Source organism: Carassius gibelio, chromosome B6, assembly GCF_023724105.1.
Source record: "Carassius gibelio isolate Cgi1373 ecotype wild population from Czech Republic chromosome B6, carGib1.2-hapl.c, whole genome shotgun sequence".
Lineage (NCBI taxonomy): Eukaryota > Metazoa > Chordata > Actinopteri > Cypriniformes > Cyprinidae > Carassius > Carassius gibelio.
In genome coordinates this window covers 8304619-8323582 of record NC_068401.1, presented here as the reverse complement: position 1 = coordinate 8323582, position 18964 = coordinate 8304619, and the positions used below count along the sequence as shown (strand labels likewise).

Below are 18964 nucleotides of genomic sequence, written 5' to 3'. Positions count from 1 at the left end.
GAAAATCAACAGACAGATCTTGTGGATTCCCTTGGAGAATTGGTGTGAAAAATACAATCACCCTTAGATCTTGACATCAAATCCCACAACATTGATGTAATAAACTTCCATCCCACTTGCTAAGTGGATTTCGGAGTGCTGTGTTCTGACACTCACACCTGCCCCTCCAGGTGTTTGGCAGTTCTCATTCCATTCCAGATTTGCCCCACCCAAAACATGGTTTGAACCAACAGCTTCAGACAAATTTGCATCCAAACTACACGGCTGTTACATAGCACATGCAGACATCATCTTAGTCCTCTGTCCTCAATGCATAAACAAATCATTTAAATAAACAACTGGAATGAAATATCAATTTTGACTTCTATTGAGAATTTAGACACTTGGCCTAAAGTCATGCTAAGATAATAAGTTTAAACTTTGATTATTACTAAAAGAGAGCTAACGACAAAAATTAAATCAGCTCAAACATCTGCTCTTCCTGGTTTGGGGCAGCTCCTGCATACTCAGATTATATTTTAAAAAACAAGCAATTCCCTGAGGTTTATATACAGCAATAGTCTAATTATACTAATATAGTATACAATATTTATAATAGAATAAAACATATTGTCACTTTTATGTTTTATAATAATAATAATAATAATAATATAATATAATATAATATAATATAATATAATATAATATAATATAATATAATATAATATAATATAATATAATATAATATAATATAATAATCCCTCAGGTCCAAAAACACTATTGCTCATGCTCATTTTAATGGCATAAAATAGTACATTTAATTTTAAAGGTCAGAAAGAAGGTGGGATGGTATTATTATTATTATTATTATTATTATTATTATTATTATTAATATTATTAAAAGTATTTTTTATTTAATTTTCTTTTTTTATAAATTAATAAATTTTTATTAATTGTGCCAAAAAACTTTACTAACAATATAAGTGGGAAAGAGGGGTAAAAAAAGTAAGTTTTTTTGGTGTGATTCAGATTACAGTTTTATTAAAGCATTTGTAATCCACACAATGTTTACAGCATCTTGATTGCTTTGTTATTGTGTCCATTGTGGAGGGGGTGGAGTTTGGTGCTGATCATCTGTCCATTATTTCCCCCCTCTTTAATCATTTTCCTTTAATCTTCACCTCAACATGTCTAAATCCTTTCAGGTTCTATTTTTGCCTGGCCTTGTTTTGATCATGACAGGGACACTCAAGTTTATGAATCCCTAATCATGCCACATGTACCTGCTTCTCTCTCTCTCTCTTTCTCGCTGCCCTTCCCCCTCTGTTTCTGACTCTCTCATTGTTTGAAGTGACAGATCAGGTCACTCTCTAGTCTAGTGAATCATTGATGAGAAAGACCTGTTTTGAACCATAGACTAATCCGCAAAAAGAATATGGCTTCTTCTTCACATAATGTACAGTAGTACCTGCAGTGACCTGAACGTCATAATGACTTATTTCATGATTGAGTCTGCCAAAATATGCTCATGTGATGTTACCCTAAAAATAATAATAATAATAATAATAATTTAATTATGTAATTACACACTTTTTCTAATTCAAATCTTACAATAATGTGAGGAAATAATAATAACAATAAAAAAAGAAATATTGCAATACATTTAAAATATTTGTTGTATTTGTTGTACTGGATTTAATTTATGCTAAATAAATTCAAAATTAATTGTAGTGCACTGCATTACAGCAATGAGAATCACCACTGAGAAAAATGGAATTACTAGGAGAAAAAAATTAATTTTGTTCTTATTTTTAAAGTTTGCTAATAACAAACAAACTGGCTCCTAATTTTTCCCCCTCTGTTTGTTAAAGTTGTACACTAAAAGGCAAAAGACCATAAAACTGCAGCATGTTAACTCATTTTGTGTACTTGCATTGCATGGTAATGATTTCTAGTATACTCTCAAAGATCACATTAAAATGCTACATCTAAAACTATAGTCATTTCTTTCTACATAATAGTCATATAAACCAGGTATTACCATATAGTGCAGCTTATAAAAAGAGCTAGCCTGAAAGTCTTTTTTTTCTTCTTCTTCAACCAATCTGTTAGGACAATACTCAAAGCCACCCTGTTGCTATGCAAGTCTCTGTCTTATCACATTTCCATGGTTACAGGGAATTAGCAACAAACATCAGAGCTCCCTCAAATACACAAAGAAGGTTTTTTTTTTTTTTTTCTCAAAGCAAACTGAATTAGCCCTGGCAATGTAGCTTAAGGAGTGAGAAACTTCATACAAAGTGAGGCATTAAAGCACATTTCAAATGCTAGAAATGTTTTATTATTTTTTACTGAAATAATGTACATAATATTATTAATGACTGATATCTTTGTCATGATAATATCAATATAGGCACCATTATGAGTCTTAAATAATAATAATTATTGAGCATGAGTGTTGATATTATGAAATGGATGAAAAATGACTGAGAGTGATTCTCAGATAACTAAACAAAAATGTGAAATTTGATATTCAACCTTATCTTGAATATTTAGTGTTGCCACGGATCTACGGGAACCATAACAGCAAATTATGGAGACATAGATTACATTACACTGATCCAAAGAGCATTTAGATCTGATTTGACATGGTTTTAAAATTGAATTAATGCTATTTTTATTAAAAACAAAACTTCATAAGGCCTGATTTAGCTTGTGGGACTAGAAACGTTTTCCTAGTCATTCCTCAGGGATCTGGCCAGGTAATCTGGCACCCTGATCCACATTATTCCTCGGACTGGAATTTGCACAACTGGGCCTGGTGGTCTCAGCCGCGCTGCTGGTCCTCTGCAGAAACTGAAGGAAGTTTTCCTGGATGGAACCTTCGTGACTGGAGGCGCGAAGTTCAACGGGTCTACTTGCGCAACATTTTCTCAGTTTTATCAGTTCCTCGCGGATCTGTCGGTTCAGAAGACCATAGAAGAAGGGATTCACAGCAAACGAGGAGTACGCTAGCCACATGACGGCTTCTTCAATGTCCCCTGGGCTCTGAAGTGGAGTGGTGATGGACATGTGGAGGTGGAAACTGAAGTATGGGAGCCAGCAGATAAGAAACTGGCCCACAATGACGACCAGGGTGATAGCAGCCTTTCTGCCCCCAAAAACCCTCTCAGGAGACAATCTCTGGGGGAGGCTGCGGGTGGTGGTGATGATAGTGGTCTGACTGTTAATGGAATCCGAGCGGCGCTTGGCCTGGTTGGCCGTCCAGGTGGGCATTGGTGCATGCTGTCGGGCTGCTGTTCGTGCGACTTTGTATACATTGCAATAAACGGCAAAAATCACAACAGTGGGAACCAAGAAGCAAAGCACGCTGAAGAGAATAGCAAAAACCTTCCTGAGGCGGCTGTGGCTCCAGTGCAGAGAGCAATGGGCCGCTGCAATGGAGCTCTGATTCCCATATGCTGGCCATCCGAGAAGCGTAACCAACGCCAGCAGGAAGGATTTAACCCAAATGAAGATCATGACACCGAGCGCCAGGTTTAGAGTCATCTTGACCTCATATCGCATAGGATGGACAATGTAGTAGTAGCGTTCAATACTGATGGCGGTCACAGTAAGAATGGAGGCACAGATGAGAAACACATTTAGAAAGATGTAGACCTGGCACTCTAGAACAGTAAATGCTACAGTGCTAAAGAACGGAGAACTAGATACTATCCCGAGAGGCATTAGCAATATAGAGCAAAGCAGGTCAACTGCACAAAGATGACACACAAACACATATTTTTTCATGTGAGGAGCTCGGGCAATGGCCACCATGACTCCGCTGTTGCCCAATAGGGCTGCCAGGTTAAGGGTCACCATGCAAAACAGCCCAACAAGATCCTTAATCTGGGATTCTGAGCGGATGACCTCCTCCATGCTGGGAGGGGTAGGCTTGGTTGTGCTCCGCTGGCCGGACGTGTCATTTGGAGTTGTTTGATTGGTCAGGAGACCCAGCATCAGACCTGGCACGGCTTTCTCCATGCTTCATGGGTTAGAGACGGAACCGAGCTTCTCCATGCTTAAATGTTGCTTTTCCTTCTGTGTGTCAAGCATTTGTGTTGAAACCATCTCTAAGAAGAAATGAAAAGATCTATTAAAACTGAATTTCATTCGATGTCAGATGTCAAACCACCAAGTTAGGATTCTCTAGATTGATAGAATTACATTTATTCATTTGACATACACATTTAACAAAAATGTGGTTTACATATATAATTAATATATATGCTTTAAAAAAAAGCAATACTGCACATTGCAAACCACAGTCCTTAAGAAGATAATAGAATATTTCTACATAATTCGTTGTGCAAAAGGTCATTAAGAGGATTGGTGACTGTTTCATAGCCATAATGATTAGTTATGCAAATTGTGAACACCTCCATCACTCATCATTCAGCGAGATGAGAGAGAGAGAGAGAGAGAGAGAGAGAAATCTCCTGATGTCACACTAAACATGCATTTATTATCAAGAACTCAGAGGCTGTTAATACCTACACACACTAAACACTTGAGAGCAAATGAAAAGGAAATTCCATCATACAAAGTTAATGAATAAGTCCTGAATGCATATGGGAAATCATTTAATATCAAGAAAGTGCATAGTTTATAAAAATTTCGGTCATCTCTGTAAGGTTCGAGATCATTCCCAGAACCACAGTGTCAACTTCCTTTTATTTAAGCCTTAACGGAAAATCACCCCCTTTTTTTTGTTTCAACCCACTGGGTCTCTCTATATGCTAACGAGGGCAAAACAACATCCTGCCCTTCATTGTTGGCAACTGACAGATTGCTTTCACCCAACAGGAGCATGATATGTTTTTTTTGCACAAATGGGTTGTTGACCTTCAGGGATCAATAAAGTCAGAGGACAACATGACTGCTGTTATTGTTGTTGTTTTTTTTGTCAGTGGGAGTCATGAGTCATACCTGATTGTGTGCCACAGCCTCCCCTCAAAACACCCACCCTAACCACTGACCCATCCCCTCCCCCAAACCTCACATTAACTTTTTCTCACTTCACTGGAAATTCTAAAACATTTTCCACTGAATTAAAATGAATGACCTGCTGTCATGTCAGATTGTACTCTGCCGTTCTGAATTATCGTCACATGACGCCTCAACACACAAGATTCATAAATGGCTATGGAAGAAGACAATGCGATTTTTCTTACCGGTCAACTTCAGGGACGTCTTTACTTTTTTTGATAATTCTCCAATCAGATTTGTGACATGAACATCTGGACATTCTTCACAAGTGTATGGAAACTTTCCTCTTGCAGACATTAAAACAAGTTCAGCACAATCCCACAGGAGGCCAGTGTTCCAGCACTCAACAACTCAGGTGATTTCAGTGGAGAACAACCAAAGTGCATGACGATCCTTCAAAAGAATTACCATCCAGGAAAGCCCCGGCCCCAAGGAGCGAAGTTCATACAGGTGTCCCTATACAGCTGTTTCCATCTAACAAAATCCAGGTGAAGTAGAAAGGTTATGGTCCCACCTGCTCTTCCTGTTTCCAGTGGTGTTGATCAGAATTCACACCACTTAGGCTGGTGTCCGTCAGGATGCTCTTCCACACGGTGTCCGGTGCTGTGAAGGGCTGTGACTGTCACACATTGTGTCTCTGTGATTTTTTTTCTTCCTCTTTCAAACAGACACATACTCCTCTGTCCTCCAGAGTGGCAGTCATCCCCTGGGTCCTACTGCACACCATTAAACAAGATACTCCATTGTATCTTTACCAAATCATTCATTCATTCATTCATTCACTTAGCACTTGTGATGATTAAATGTATTGGGAAAAGTCAACACTTTAGTACACAAAAATAAATGTTGTATTTATACAAGTACATTTGTTTTTGTAGAAATGTGTTACATGTAAACTGAAAATTCACCATTGCTTTTTCTTTTTTACACACTCTGTTGTCTTCCTTACACCAACACAACCACACATTCTTACATATCTTCCAACTGCTCTTCCACAACAAGCAACTGTGCAGCTGTTTAGGGTTGTGATTTTCGTCCTTGTTAAAAATGATTGTGTTGGACAAACTCTATACAGTATGCTTCCGAACTTGACTGATCAGCAAGATAGTGATCCCCATTTTATTACAATGGGATGTTGGGTTTCAAAACTACAATCATTCCATTATTATATTTATGGAATTTAAACATTTGTCTGACAGATTTAGAAAATTTAACAGATCATTTTGCATGTGATGGCTCACATGATAAAAAACCAAGAAGAGTTTTTGATCAATGAACCATGTGCATTGTTATTATGCACATTTTTCGACAATTGCACATCCCAAAACTCACGTAATTTGCTTAAATCAATAAGACATTTGAATTTAAAGAAGAAAAAAGTTGTTCAGACATCTGAACTTATTGTTTTGAGAAAATAAAAACTCTCATTTGAGAACTGAGCAAAGGGGATTTAGAAAAACTGTAATATTAACTCAAGGGACCAAATTATTACCTATTAATTTATTAATACATCTTTATTCATTAATTTATTTAGTGAATTCTGTGACACTACATGTCTGTTATATCTTACAGAAGATATCCTGGACCATTGGGAAAAAAATCATTCAATATACCATTCCAAAAAAAAAAAAAAAAAAAAAAAAAAATCAATGTTTGGATTTATTAAGAAAGACATATTTTGCAATAATGACCAGTCTTTGATTGCTTTTTCAGTTAGTTTCTTATACATAAATGTCCAATTCAGTTATAGGGATTTTCTTTTAAAGAGAAGACTTGCTTGTTATTCAATATACATTGGTTTTTACATTAATGTATGAATCAAGGAGGTTGGTAATGTATAGATTTATACAATATGAAGTTAACACAATGTAAACAAAGAGTTTCCTAAATTCTACAACATGTTTACAAAAGTTTTGTTCATGTATGGTTATTTAAAATGAAATCTCTGTGTCAAAATGTTTAGGTTTTTAAATATGCAGGCATGTCTATAATGCAGTATAATACTGTATAATTCTATTGGTAGGTGGCATAAAGTAGGCATGTGTGATAAATGTGTTTAAAGAGTATGCGCTAAGACTGTCTTTGTACTGCTGTCCACTTCATCTCAGAACAATATAGTGATTATATATGTTCATATAAAGTCAAAAAAATGTCATATAACAAAATCTAACTAAAGTGACTGTAAACACAATTTTACTGATTATATAGATACAGTTATTTGGCTCTCAGGGCATAGAAATGTTTAATGTAGTGTAAAAAAAAAAAAAGAGACAACTTCTGGACATGAGGAGAACACAGTGCAACTAATTATTTATTATATTTAGATTAACCCACATTAACATTTACAATCCAAGCATAAAGCGAACCATAACATGTCAGAGAAAAAAATATAATAGATATATGGACAATATAATTTTATAAAGAGCTTTAAACAAATGTTTGATAAAGGAAACATTGGAGTAAACAAAAATGTCTATAAAGTGCTATATTAGCATTATATATCCTACATAATCCGTACTCGTCAGCAATGGTTGAGCAGCTTGCATGCATATAACTGTATGAATTAGTCTAAATAGAACTTAAATAAGGAACAACAATACATTAATTTGGCTTTAATTATGCATCAGAAGCATTTTGTTAAATACTCTTATTCTCAATAAAATAAGGGTATTTAATTTTGGGGGAATAAATCCCTCTTCATTTTGGCCTTTTTTTCATCTTTGTTATTTTTATCAAATTGAACATTGATTCAACTTTTTTTTTTTTTTTACTGTTTAAAGGTGGACAGTATAGAAAACTGCAGTTATGTTTCTAATATGAATAACTTTAGAAGAGTAATGATAATAAGACATTTAATCCTCAATTGGAGAGAAGGAGTGAAGGCAAAATGAGCAAACATACTGTAAGGCTATATTTACCATGTTTACGGTCCATAAAAAAGGTGTAATCTAGTTATGATTTTTTTTATCAGACTTTCCGACTCATTAAATAGAGGAACTGTATAAATTAACATTGCTGAACTGTATTACAAACTCACAATTTAACATTCAGCTTAACAAAATAATGTTAAGAATAACAAAATAATTATAAAATAACTGATTCCTGTATAACTGAACATTCAACGCATCATAAGTGAGAGTGAAACCATGTAGCAGAAGTGACATTTATACATGGTTATATGCATAACTGTAACCGTTTACAGTCCCAGGTTATCAAATCAGCTCTAATAACCAAACTTCAATTCCAGGAGGTATCGGATGCGACACTGGCTTTCCTTATAGATGAGGTACTCACTGTTGAAGAAGGAACTGTCTTGGTACTGCTGTTGCTTTATGGCTTTTCCCTGAGGAACCGCCACCTTTTTACCATCCAACTCAATGAAGACATCTTTTGAGGGATCTAAACAAAAAAAGAAAAATGCCAAGAAGCTAATGCTATGCAGAAATTAACATACTGTACATGTGTAAAAGAAAAATGAGAAAAAAAACCTGGTTCTTGGTTCCCACGTGCAACTACGCTGTCATAGCCAGCAGGAGCCTTCCTTAGGCTGCAATCATCCTCCGTGATGGTGTACTCTTTTCCCAAAGCAACTTCATTTAGAAACATGATGCCAATGTTGTTGGATGGACACACTGAAAAGACAAAAAGAAAAGAAAATTTTAGTGGCTATTAGTATACCACATAACCAAACAAGCTTAGCCATTGTGTTGCCATATTTTCTCTAATAAAACTTTACATGTGTTTACATAGTGCTTTTTATATTTGAAGTCTATACTGATGCAAACAAGATACCGATCCTAACCATAGCCAGCAGATTTGATGTTTTCAGAGGCAAAATAGATTCCCCTGCCCACACGTCCACCAGAATGGGGCATAATGCGAAGGCCGCTCTTCAGAATGGCTGCGACCACTGCCACGTTTGTTCCATGCCAAAGCAGCTTCCTGTTCTCCAATGCATCATTTTCCCTGAAGCGCTCAGCCTACACAACCAAATGCGCACATGCACGCACACACAAAGGATTTAATTAGGGGAAGAAGACTTGGTAATGAACAGAATTCAGAACACCCACTGAGGCCCAGTGCTTAGTGCTGGTTTGAAATCAAATTAGGAATCTAATAGGCATTTAAAAGGAGTTCAAATAGAATAAGATTACCATGCATTTAAACATTAAGATTTTTTGTACAGTTACAATTTCACGGTTTAATTTAATAGCACTAAACATTGTGTAAGCTTTAAATCTGATTTACGTAATACTATTCACCTCTGCATCTCTGTCGACTTCCCAGACATCCACCAATGTGAGTCCTGTTCTTCCCGTGGCATTCAAGTACTTCTCGATAATCTTAAGAGAGAGAAAACATTTCTGAGATTACTACACTGCATTTCAAACCACAACTCAATTTTGTAAATGTTTATAATTTAAATCCTAAAGATTTCAATAACTTAAAGGTTAAATACAGAAATGTTTAACATCACAGACAGTGTGTTCAAATTCATGCCATGTTCAAATTTGGAAATAAATTTTAAGCTGACAATTGAAAAAAAAAAAGTATGATTTTGCTATATTTATGGGTCATATTCTTTAGTTAACACAATATAAAAAATATTGCTTAATAAACTTTTTGTTTTTATTTCCGTATTATGCAATGAAAATACACTGCATAATTTATATTACTAGCTTATTTACTTTATTTGCAAATTTAAATTAGATTCTGAACTCCAGATTTCCTGTGCATGCAAACCTTGAATTCCTTTGACTTCTTATCCATTAGGCTTAGCTTGCATTTAAGAGACTGGTAATTTTGGTCAAATGGATGTGGCACTGTGTCCTTCATCTCTTCTTTGGCTTTCTCGGATTCAGCTTTAAGACTCTGGGCAACCTCAATGTCTGCAAGAACCTACAAGGCACAAGCATAATAGGGAAGTTTGGATTTTGGTAATTCTTATCCAGATGATAAAGCATTTTACATTGGTCATTCATCTAACACACGAGAACAATTTGTTTTTGTAGCCAAGACTTTTTTGGGCTATGTATGATTTTACTAATACAGTAGAAAGTGTGTCAACTAGGCACTATTTCATAAAAACTCGGTACACGGTAACTGTTGTGATTCTCACCAAAAGCATCTCCTTCTTGCCCTGAAGGATAGAATCATCAGAGATGATAGGTGGTCTGTTGCGGCCAAAGTTATGAGGAATTATGGTGAAGAATTTGTTGGTGAGTTCTTCTAACTTGTTCCGTTCCCCATTCTTTATTGCAGCTTCAATCTGCTCCAAAGCCTCAAAGCCTTTGGCTATCTGCTGCTTGCTGAGTTTCCCCAAGGGCATCTTCTTAATATCTGACAGAGAAAGATGCGACACATGAAACTCCTCCACAAAAATGGATCTTATTTAATGTTACAGACAGGACTCAAAAAGGCAGCAAAAAGTCCCATCTTCAGTTCACAATCACACTGCCAAAACTCCCCTGTGGCCTTCAGGAACACATGTAAAATTGGAAATGAATCCCTGAGTGATCGGCAGTCTTCATAGAGTTTAAAAGATATAACTTGTTTTTCGCAGCTATCAAAAAGAACCACAATAACAAGGCTATTGAAAGGAACAGAAGAACTGGGACACAATAATTCAAAACTAACCCAGGTTCATGCTGGTCATGGCTTCTTTGAACATGTCATTGTTGAAGATAAATCGGATGAGTCTTTGAGTTGCCTCATCCAATGTACAAGGCAGAACATGTTGTTCCGTTTTCACCTTCACATCTCCACCGTCTACAGTGTCCACCTGAATGAAACACAAAATATTAGAATTGGTCAGATGTGTTATTCTTTTGAAAACTTCAAGGACTTCAAAGACAAAGAGGCTAAATACCTTCACTTCTGCATCCTGGTCCCCATCTACCTCTATCAACGTATATTTTCCAGAATACGAGACAAAGTTTTCACGATCGATCCAGTTATTCTTGGTCTTATCTTTGAATTTCTTTTCAAAATTCTTAATAGCTGCATCAGCGGTAGATGGACCGGCTAAATTGTTCTGGCCTGACTCTCCCTTGAAACAGTGAAAGACAGACAAAAAATGAGTCATCTCTTAAATGCTACAAGAGCATTTTTGCTCATTATGTTGTGATATATTTGATTGACAAAAGAAAGAAACTAACATACCACTCTGCCCCATCTTGTCCAACAATAATACTTTCCTCCAGACAATAAGACTTGGATTACATAGAATTTGTTGTTGTTGTTTCCAATGTTGGTTTGGTTTAGCATACAGTCGTAATCTTCATGAACCTGTATGTTTAGACCAAAACTTTTCTGTGATTCAGGGCAAGCAGTAACTTGAGTAATAATTTGCATTACGTTTTGCATTCACATTAATAATTTGCAATTTAACTATTTGTTCCATCTCACCTCAGAATTTGGTAGATGACAGAAGCTGTCTGGGTTCCTCGTGCCCTTCACCTGGGGCACTGTTGCCTTCAGAGCCTCTTTGACAGAGGTGAACTTGTCCTTCGGTGGAGCTTCAGGCTCCTCCTTCACCTTCTTCCCTCCAGCTTTGGTGCTTGATGTTGCCCTTCTCTTAGGTGCCATCCTCTTTCCTCTCTCTTCATAATTAATTATAACATTTGGTAAGTTTAGTGTCATTTCCCAATCAAATATATCTGAACTTACAGTTTAAAAATGGAAATCTTAAATAATTCTTCATAGCAATATCACAGCTAAACATTTCACCTTTGATAATATTTTGTTATGCATTAACTTCTATTATACAACTGGGAATGTAAAATGAAATAATCAAAATATTTCTGTTTATAATCAACAACAACCAGTTTGATGAAAAGATATAATATCAAATTTCAAAAGCTTGCTAAGCTGCTAACAATAAATCCACGCAGTACTGCTGAGACATGTGCAGACATGCTGGAGTTTACTGTAAGTGACGTAGATCTTCCTGGCAGCCTATCAGACCTTGGAAACATTGAAAATGAGTTTATTTAAACCACGGGGATGTTTAGTAAAATTTAAACCACGGGGATGTTTAGTAAAATGTTCCATTATTTTCCATGTTCACGAGTAAAGATATAATGCTATAAATGTTAAATCGCAAGTGTTGATAATTGAGGTGAGTCAGGAGCTATGTCCTAACGTTAGCTAAACTGAGTGTTCTTAACGCACACCTGCAGCTTAAGCTTTAGCAACGTATAGCCTACATGGCTGAGTTTCCCAAAAGCATTGTAAGCCTAAGTTGATCGTAGCTCCATTGGTTTCGATCATCGACTGAATAAAAGCAGGTTTCTGTGGGTCTGCGATGTACTTAAGATTACGATGCTTTTTGTAAACGCAGCCAAGAGTAATATGACCGCTAAAAATGACTGGCGATTTTATTATTAGTCATATGGAATCATACTTACCTGCTAACGTCTGTGACTGTGCAGTCAAAGTTTGCAGATTCACTCTGACACTTCGGCACTGTCCGCTGCCTGACTTCCGCGTTTCTGAACTGCGAGTTTACGTCAACGTCACAACAGTTGGTCAGCCGTTAGGGTGAAATTTTAAATTTAGGTAAAATTTTTATTTTATATATATATATATATATATATATATATATATATATATATATATATATAATTATATTTAATTATAATTAATTTTCTAATATTCTAATGGCAACTACATACGACACCGAAGTTGGAATAAAATTCAAAATTTATAAAATACACAATTTGACATGGGATCGAAATGTTCACGATGTTCAATCAATCAATCAATCAATCAATCAATTAGTCTTGTCCTTATTAGTAGGCATATTTTGAATTTCTCTGATATTATACATTCCAACGTTAGTTCTCCCTGCTGAAAAAAACAATAGAAACCATTACAGAAATTCTAATGGTTTCCATTACAAAACCATTACAAACCATCAGCAATTAACCATTAAAACCATTACCAAATGGTTTCCATTACGTAGTGTGTTTTGGGCATATTCCATTAGGATTTATTGGTTTGTATTGGTTTCCATTACAAGTTTGTATTGGTCACGATTTGCACATAATGGTTTCCATCACAGTTTTGTATTGGTCCTGATGGTTCCATTACAAGTTTGTATTGGTCTTTATTAAAACAAATTTAATGGTTTCCGTTGGTTTTGTAATGGTTCTGATGGTTCCATTACAAGTTTGTATTGGTCTTTATTAAAACAAATTTAATGGTTTCTGTTGGTTTTGTAATGGTTCTGATGGTTCCATTACAAGTTTGTATTGGTCTTTATTAAAACAAATTTAATGGTTTCTGTTGGTTTTGTAATGGTTCTGATGGTTCCATTACAAGTCTGTATTGGTCTTTATTAAAACAAATTTAATGGTTTCTGTTGGTTTTGTAATGGTTCTGATGGTTCCATTACAAGTTTGTATTGGTCTTTATAAAAACAAATTTAATGGTTTCCGTTGGTTTTGTAATGGTTCTGATGGTTCCATTACAAGTTTGTACTGGTCTTTATTAAAACAAATTTAATGGTTTCCGTCAGTTTTGTAATGGTTCTGATGGTTCCATTGCAAGTTTGTACTGATCTTTATTTGCATATATTTAATAGTTTTCGTTGCAGTTTTATATTGGTTCTGATTTGAATGTTTAACTGATAGCTGGTAATTAGGCCATTAATTAATATAAGTAAATAATTTAAATTATTAATACAAACTGTACACAAGTTTTGTCAAGAATATAATTTTTTTATTTATTTAAACTTCATACCAACCTTTCAATAGCAAACAGTTCAGGTTGTTTTGCAAAGAATTAAGAATATGCACCTAAAATCAAAATTATTCACAGAATACTCAACATAGCTGGAATTAACACAAAACCTTGACATTACATTTTATTTTAATTATTGTTATTCATTAACGCATTAATAGAAATGCAGGAACTATGAACTGTTTTTGTGGCTTGTAGCTGTCTCAGACCTGCAAAAAAAAAAAAAAAAAAAAAGGGACAATTCATTAGGACAATATACCACATTACCAGTATGTGAGATTATCCATACATATATTTATATGGCAGTCTCACAAAATTTATTGATTTTTCTTTCATGCCTAAAATCATTAGGATTTAAAAAAAAGATAATGTTCCATGAATATATTTTGTAAATTCCCTACCATAAATGTATCAACTTAATGTTTTATTAATAAAATGCTTTGCTTTGGATTTGAAATATTTTTCACAATATTTAGATTTTTTAGGACCATCAGATTCCAGATTTTCAAATAGTTGTATCTCAGACAAATATTGTCCTCCTAACAAACCATACACCAATGGAAAACTTATTTATTATTATTATTGAAATAAAAATCTAAAAAATAAAATAAAAACAATTACCCTTGTAACTGGTTTTGTGGTTTTTTATGGTACATAGTCTCTACTCACTTCGAGTCATATTAGATAAGAGGTTGTAGCAATTCCATTCGGATATGGATATGTAAACACTTACCACTGGCAGTTTTATCTGGTTTATGTCACTGATCTCCTCAGCCAGGTATTTCCGTACACTTAGAAGGCGTTTATTTCCTATAAGGTGTGGCCTTTTTTCTTCAGCTTCTGAGACAGACACTCTTGTTTTGAACACACACACACACACACACACACACACACACACACACACACGCACACACATAAACAAAAATTGAAATTCAAGAACTGATGGACTAATCTCAGACTTTAAATCTGACCACTCTCAAGTGGAAATTAAGTAGCATATGTGACCTGTGCTGGAAAAGTTAGTCACAATGAGCAAAAATCAGTTGAGGTTTTTTTTTCTCATTAAAAAGTCCTTCAAAATGATGTATAACTGTATATATATAAAAAAAAATGACTGAGCTACACCCGTTTTCTATTTTCTAAAGGTTCCAAAGCAAAATCACTGAGCAACATTGCATCTTTTCCTGCAGTTCTTTTCTTAATAATAATTCACTTTTTTATTTTACATCCAAACAAAAGCATTCAAGTAAAAAAAAAACAAATAATCAAATTTAAAATCCCTTTATTCATTACAAATAAATGAATTATTAAAACTATAAAAGCAGTTCAATTAGTCATTCTGTGTATACAGGTGCTCGTCATATAATTAGAATATCATAATTTCAATTCAAAAAGTGAAACTTGTATATTATATTCATTAATTACACACAGACTGATATATTTATTTATATCTGACAACTAAGGAAAATCCCAAATTCATTATCTCAGAAAATTAGAGTATAACTTAAGACCAATACAAAGAAAGGATTTTTAGAAATCTTGGCCAACTGAAAAGTATGAACATGAAAAGTATGAGCATGTACAGCACTCAATACTTAGTTGAGGCTCCTTTTGCCTGAATTACTGCAGCAATGTGGCGTGGCATGGAGTCGATCAGTCTGTGGCACTGCTCAGGTGATATGAGAGCCCAGGTGTCTCTGATAGTGGCCTTCAGCTCTTCTGCATTGTTGGGTCTGATATATCACTACTCGGCAGCAGTACAGTTCTTTTTGAAGCGAGACACTTCTGGTTCTGTCTGTTGTTCAAGAGAGGCTTGACACAAGGAATGTGAAGCTGAAACCCATGTCTTGCATACGTCTGTGTGTAGTGGTTCTTGAAGCACTGACTCCAGCTGCAGTCCACTCTTTGTGAATCTCCCCCACATTTTTGAATGGGTTTCTTTTCACAATCCTCTCCAGGGTGCAGTTATCCCTATTGCTTCTACACTTATTTTCAACTACATCTTTTCCTTCCCTTCTCCTCTCTATTAATGTGCTTGGACACAGAGCTCTGTGAACAGCCAGCCTCTTTAGCAATGACCTTTTGTGTCTTCCCCTCCTTGTGCAAAGTGTCAATGGTCGTCTTTTGGACAACTGTAAAGTCAGCAGTCTTCCCCATGATTGTGTAGCCTACAGAACGAGACTGAGAGACCATTTAAAGGATTTGCAGTTGTTTTGAGTTGATTAGCTGATTAGAGTGTGGCACCAGGTCTCTTCAATATTGAACCTTTTCACAATATTCAAATTTTCTGGGATACTGAATTTGGGATTTTCCTTAGTTGTCAGTTATAATCATCAAAATTAAAAGAAATAAAGATTTGGAATATATCAGTCTGTGTGTAATGAATGAATATAATATACAAGTTTCACTTTTTGAATGGAATTAGTGAAATCAACTTTTTGATGATATTTTAATTATATGACCAGCACCTGTATTTATCAGGATATATATATAACTGTAATTTGAATGTCGGATTGAAATGAACACTGTTATTAGAGTAGTTAATCGTTAGCATAAGTGCAACTAATAATAATAATAATAATAATTTAAAAAAATAATAATTAGCATGTTTTTGTGTTTTGCTTTGGTACTGAAATTGGTACTGTGACAACACTAATAGTTAGACCTTGATTAATGTGTTCAGGTGCACTGCAGGTTGGAGCAAAACTCTGCATGTAAGTGGACCTTAAGAGACAATGTTGAGATCTCCTGCAATATGTCCTGAACATGCACTATAAAGAGACAGAATGACTTACAACACTGGTGTCCAGTCCTGGGCTGAAGGACCAATGTTCTGCAGAGTTTCTGCTGATCCTTGATCAGCTGCTCAGGTCTGCTTAACTGGGGTTGGAGCTAAACTCTGAAGACAACCAATATTATGAAGTTAAAAAAAAAATGATTCAGAAATATGCACAACGTTTGAAAATGCACAAAGATGAGAAGAAAGCTATGTGTTTAATGAGAACTTTCCACTGAAAAAAATAAAGCAATATTAAGTCACAGATGCATTTTTATTAATTCTTATTAATATTGTTTAAATATGTTACAGTAACCTTGTGCTTTATCAATGATTTTCAGTCTCTGAAATAGAAAAGATCTATCAGTGCTGAATGGGATCATACATACATCATATGTAATGATATTTAACAAGAGTTCTAACACTGTGTCGTCACTGGACAGCACAACAACAGAGCCTTTTATAATCAGTGATGCTCTCTACAATGGATGCGGCACGAAACAACAAATCAAAGACGGTGATCTGATGCCTTTTCCTATTTATGATGTACTGACACAAAGTTTGAATGATTTTTAACAGTCACTTTGGTGTGAGAGTGTGTAGCTTGGAGATAGAGATTTTTTTATGTTTCTGAAATAAGTCTCATGTACACTAAGAAAACTGCATTTATTTGATCATAAATAAAAATGGTAATGTTGTGAAATATTAGTACAATTTCAAATAACTGCTTTATATGTGAATATTTTGTACAATTTTATTCTTGTTTTCACAAAGCATGATTTCTGAAGGATTGTGTGACACTGGAGACTGGAGTAATGATGCTGAAAATTCAGCTTTGATCACTTATTAAAACAAACTTAAATAGAAAATAGTTATTAAAAAATGGTAATTTCACAATTTAACTGTATTTTAATCAAATAAATGCAGCAGCGGTGAGCATAAAAGATACATGACAAATCTGACCCTTACATTTTTGAATGGTGTATGTTTGACAAATTGCTTACTATTCATGGTTCATAATGTCTAAAAATGTTCTTCGACAGGAGATATGACTAGAGCACAGCCATCAGCATGGAAGAACCTAGGAACATAAGCATACTGTTACAGAGACAACAATATTTATTATACAATGCCAGGTATAAGGCATATACTATAGCAGAGGTGAAATGCAGAAAAGAAAAATAATAATTCAAAGAATATATAATTTATATAATAATTTACAATAAATATATATATTTTAGTTTTACTTATTTAGTAATGCTCGTACAGCGTGGACATCAAAATGTGTATGTTTTCATCCTCTCTGTCAGCAGCTCCCTTCAGAAATGTTAAAATCAGGAACATCTCCTGTGTCATAGGTTTTCTGGCACTTCTGAAATCACAGAACAAGTTTTACCATGAAAGATCAAAACCTGAAGGTTTCAGCCCATTTTCAGGCTCTATGTAAGTGATGTAACGTTAACGTTATCCGGTTACGTTAGTGCACATTTAAGGATTAAACAGTGCATACTTTTAGGGTTAAATTAATTCGGTTAAGTTACTTCCATTCATCCATTGATATATATGGAAAGAGAGAGAGAGAGAGAGAGAGAGAGAGAGAGAGAGAGAGAGAGCATACACACAAGATTACGTTAAAAGCCCAAACTTAATAAATAATAGCTCATGTCTATCGTTAACTTACCTCTTGTAGTTAGCCTTACCTTTGAGATGCTAACGGACTTTTCTGACGACGCTAAACCATTTCTATAAAGTAAATATTAAACGAAAGCGTATAATTTACATGAAATAAAGTGTCAGGAACACTTTAATGTACTATTTATGTAATTTAATAGACTAAACTTACCTAAAAAAAAAAGTGAAACCACATTGAGTGTCAGCGATCAGCTGCTTGACGGTTGGGCTGCCGCCTCGTTTCCATGGTGACGTCCTCCGCTCCAGTTCTGCGCGCGCGCACATTACAGCACGTGGAAGTCACGCAGAATTTCACTGTTATTTCACATCTATTTTTGGGCTAAATTTGGACCAAATCCGACAGACAAAACAAAGACCAACTTTCAAGTCAATTTTGAAGGCCATGACGAGTTGATTAAAAAAAAAAAAAAAAAAAAAAAAATTAAATGAATTAAAAATAACCTTTCCAAATGACGTATGGTGGCAATCCAAGACAATACATGCCACCAATAGAAGAAATCAATTTACCAATAGAGACCCACAGGGACCATTACTGTCACCATTAAAACCAACATAATTCCCATTATAACCATTAAAACCATTACAAATTTTGTAATGGTTTCTATTGTTTGTGTGTTCATTTTTTTCAGCAGTAGCCTACCCACTAAAACCATTACAGTTTTCCAAAGAAACCACTAAATTTATTGGAGTCATAATGGTTTCTACTGGTGTCCAGTAGATACCACTAGAAGTTTCTAAAGG

At 35.0% G+C, this 18964-nt stretch overlaps 2 protein-coding genes and 1 long non-coding RNA gene across 4 annotated transcripts; all 3 read right to left on the bottom strand.

Moving 5' to 3' along the window:
• Window positions 1–1419: 1419 nt before the first annotated feature.
• gpr61l (G protein-coupled receptor 61-like) lies at window positions 1420–6343 on the bottom strand. The gene is made up of 2 exons (XM_052558706.1): window positions 5196–6343; window positions 1420–4094 (listed from the first exon to the last, which is right to left on the bottom strand). Exon 2 carries the CDS (start codon window positions 4003–4005, stop codon window positions 2719–2721), a length of 1287 nt encoding a protein of 428 aa, XP_052414666.1. The 5' UTR covers window positions 4006–4094; window positions 5196–6343; the 3' UTR covers window positions 1420–2718.
• Window positions 6344–7294: 951 nt separating this feature from the next.
• On the bottom strand, window positions 7295–12526 carry parp3 (poly (ADP-ribose) polymerase family, member 3). 2 transcript variants are annotated; one of them, XM_052558705.1, is made up of 11 exons: window positions 12420–12526; window positions 11419–11612; window positions 11173–11298; window positions 10880–11059; window positions 10648–10792; window positions 10130–10350; window positions 9754–9909; window positions 9273–9353; window positions 8813–8990; window positions 8499–8642; window positions 7295–8409 (listed from the first exon to the last, which is right to left on the bottom strand). In XM_052558705.1, exons 2-11 carry the CDS (start codon window positions 11596–11598, stop codon window positions 8234–8236), a joined length of 1587 nt encoding a protein of 528 aa, XP_052414665.1. In that variant the 5' UTR covers window positions 11599–11612; window positions 12420–12526; the 3' UTR covers window positions 7295–8233. The 2 variants fall into 2 exon arrangements, with proteins under 2 accessions (XP_052414665.1, XP_052414664.1); XM_052558704.1 differs by having other exon boundaries at window positions 11419–12507.
• Window positions 12527–12682: 156 nt separating this feature from the next.
• On the bottom strand, window positions 12683–18916 carry LOC127959486 (uncharacterized). The gene is made up of 6 exons (XR_008154271.1): window positions 18232–18916; window positions 17779–17903; window positions 17536–17612; window positions 16551–16654; window positions 14425–14609; window positions 12683–13964 (listed from the first exon to the last, which is right to left on the bottom strand). It is a non-coding gene; the product is annotated as an uncharacterized LOC127959486 (long non-coding RNA).
• Between the last annotated feature and the right edge of the window lie 48 nt (window positions 18917–18964).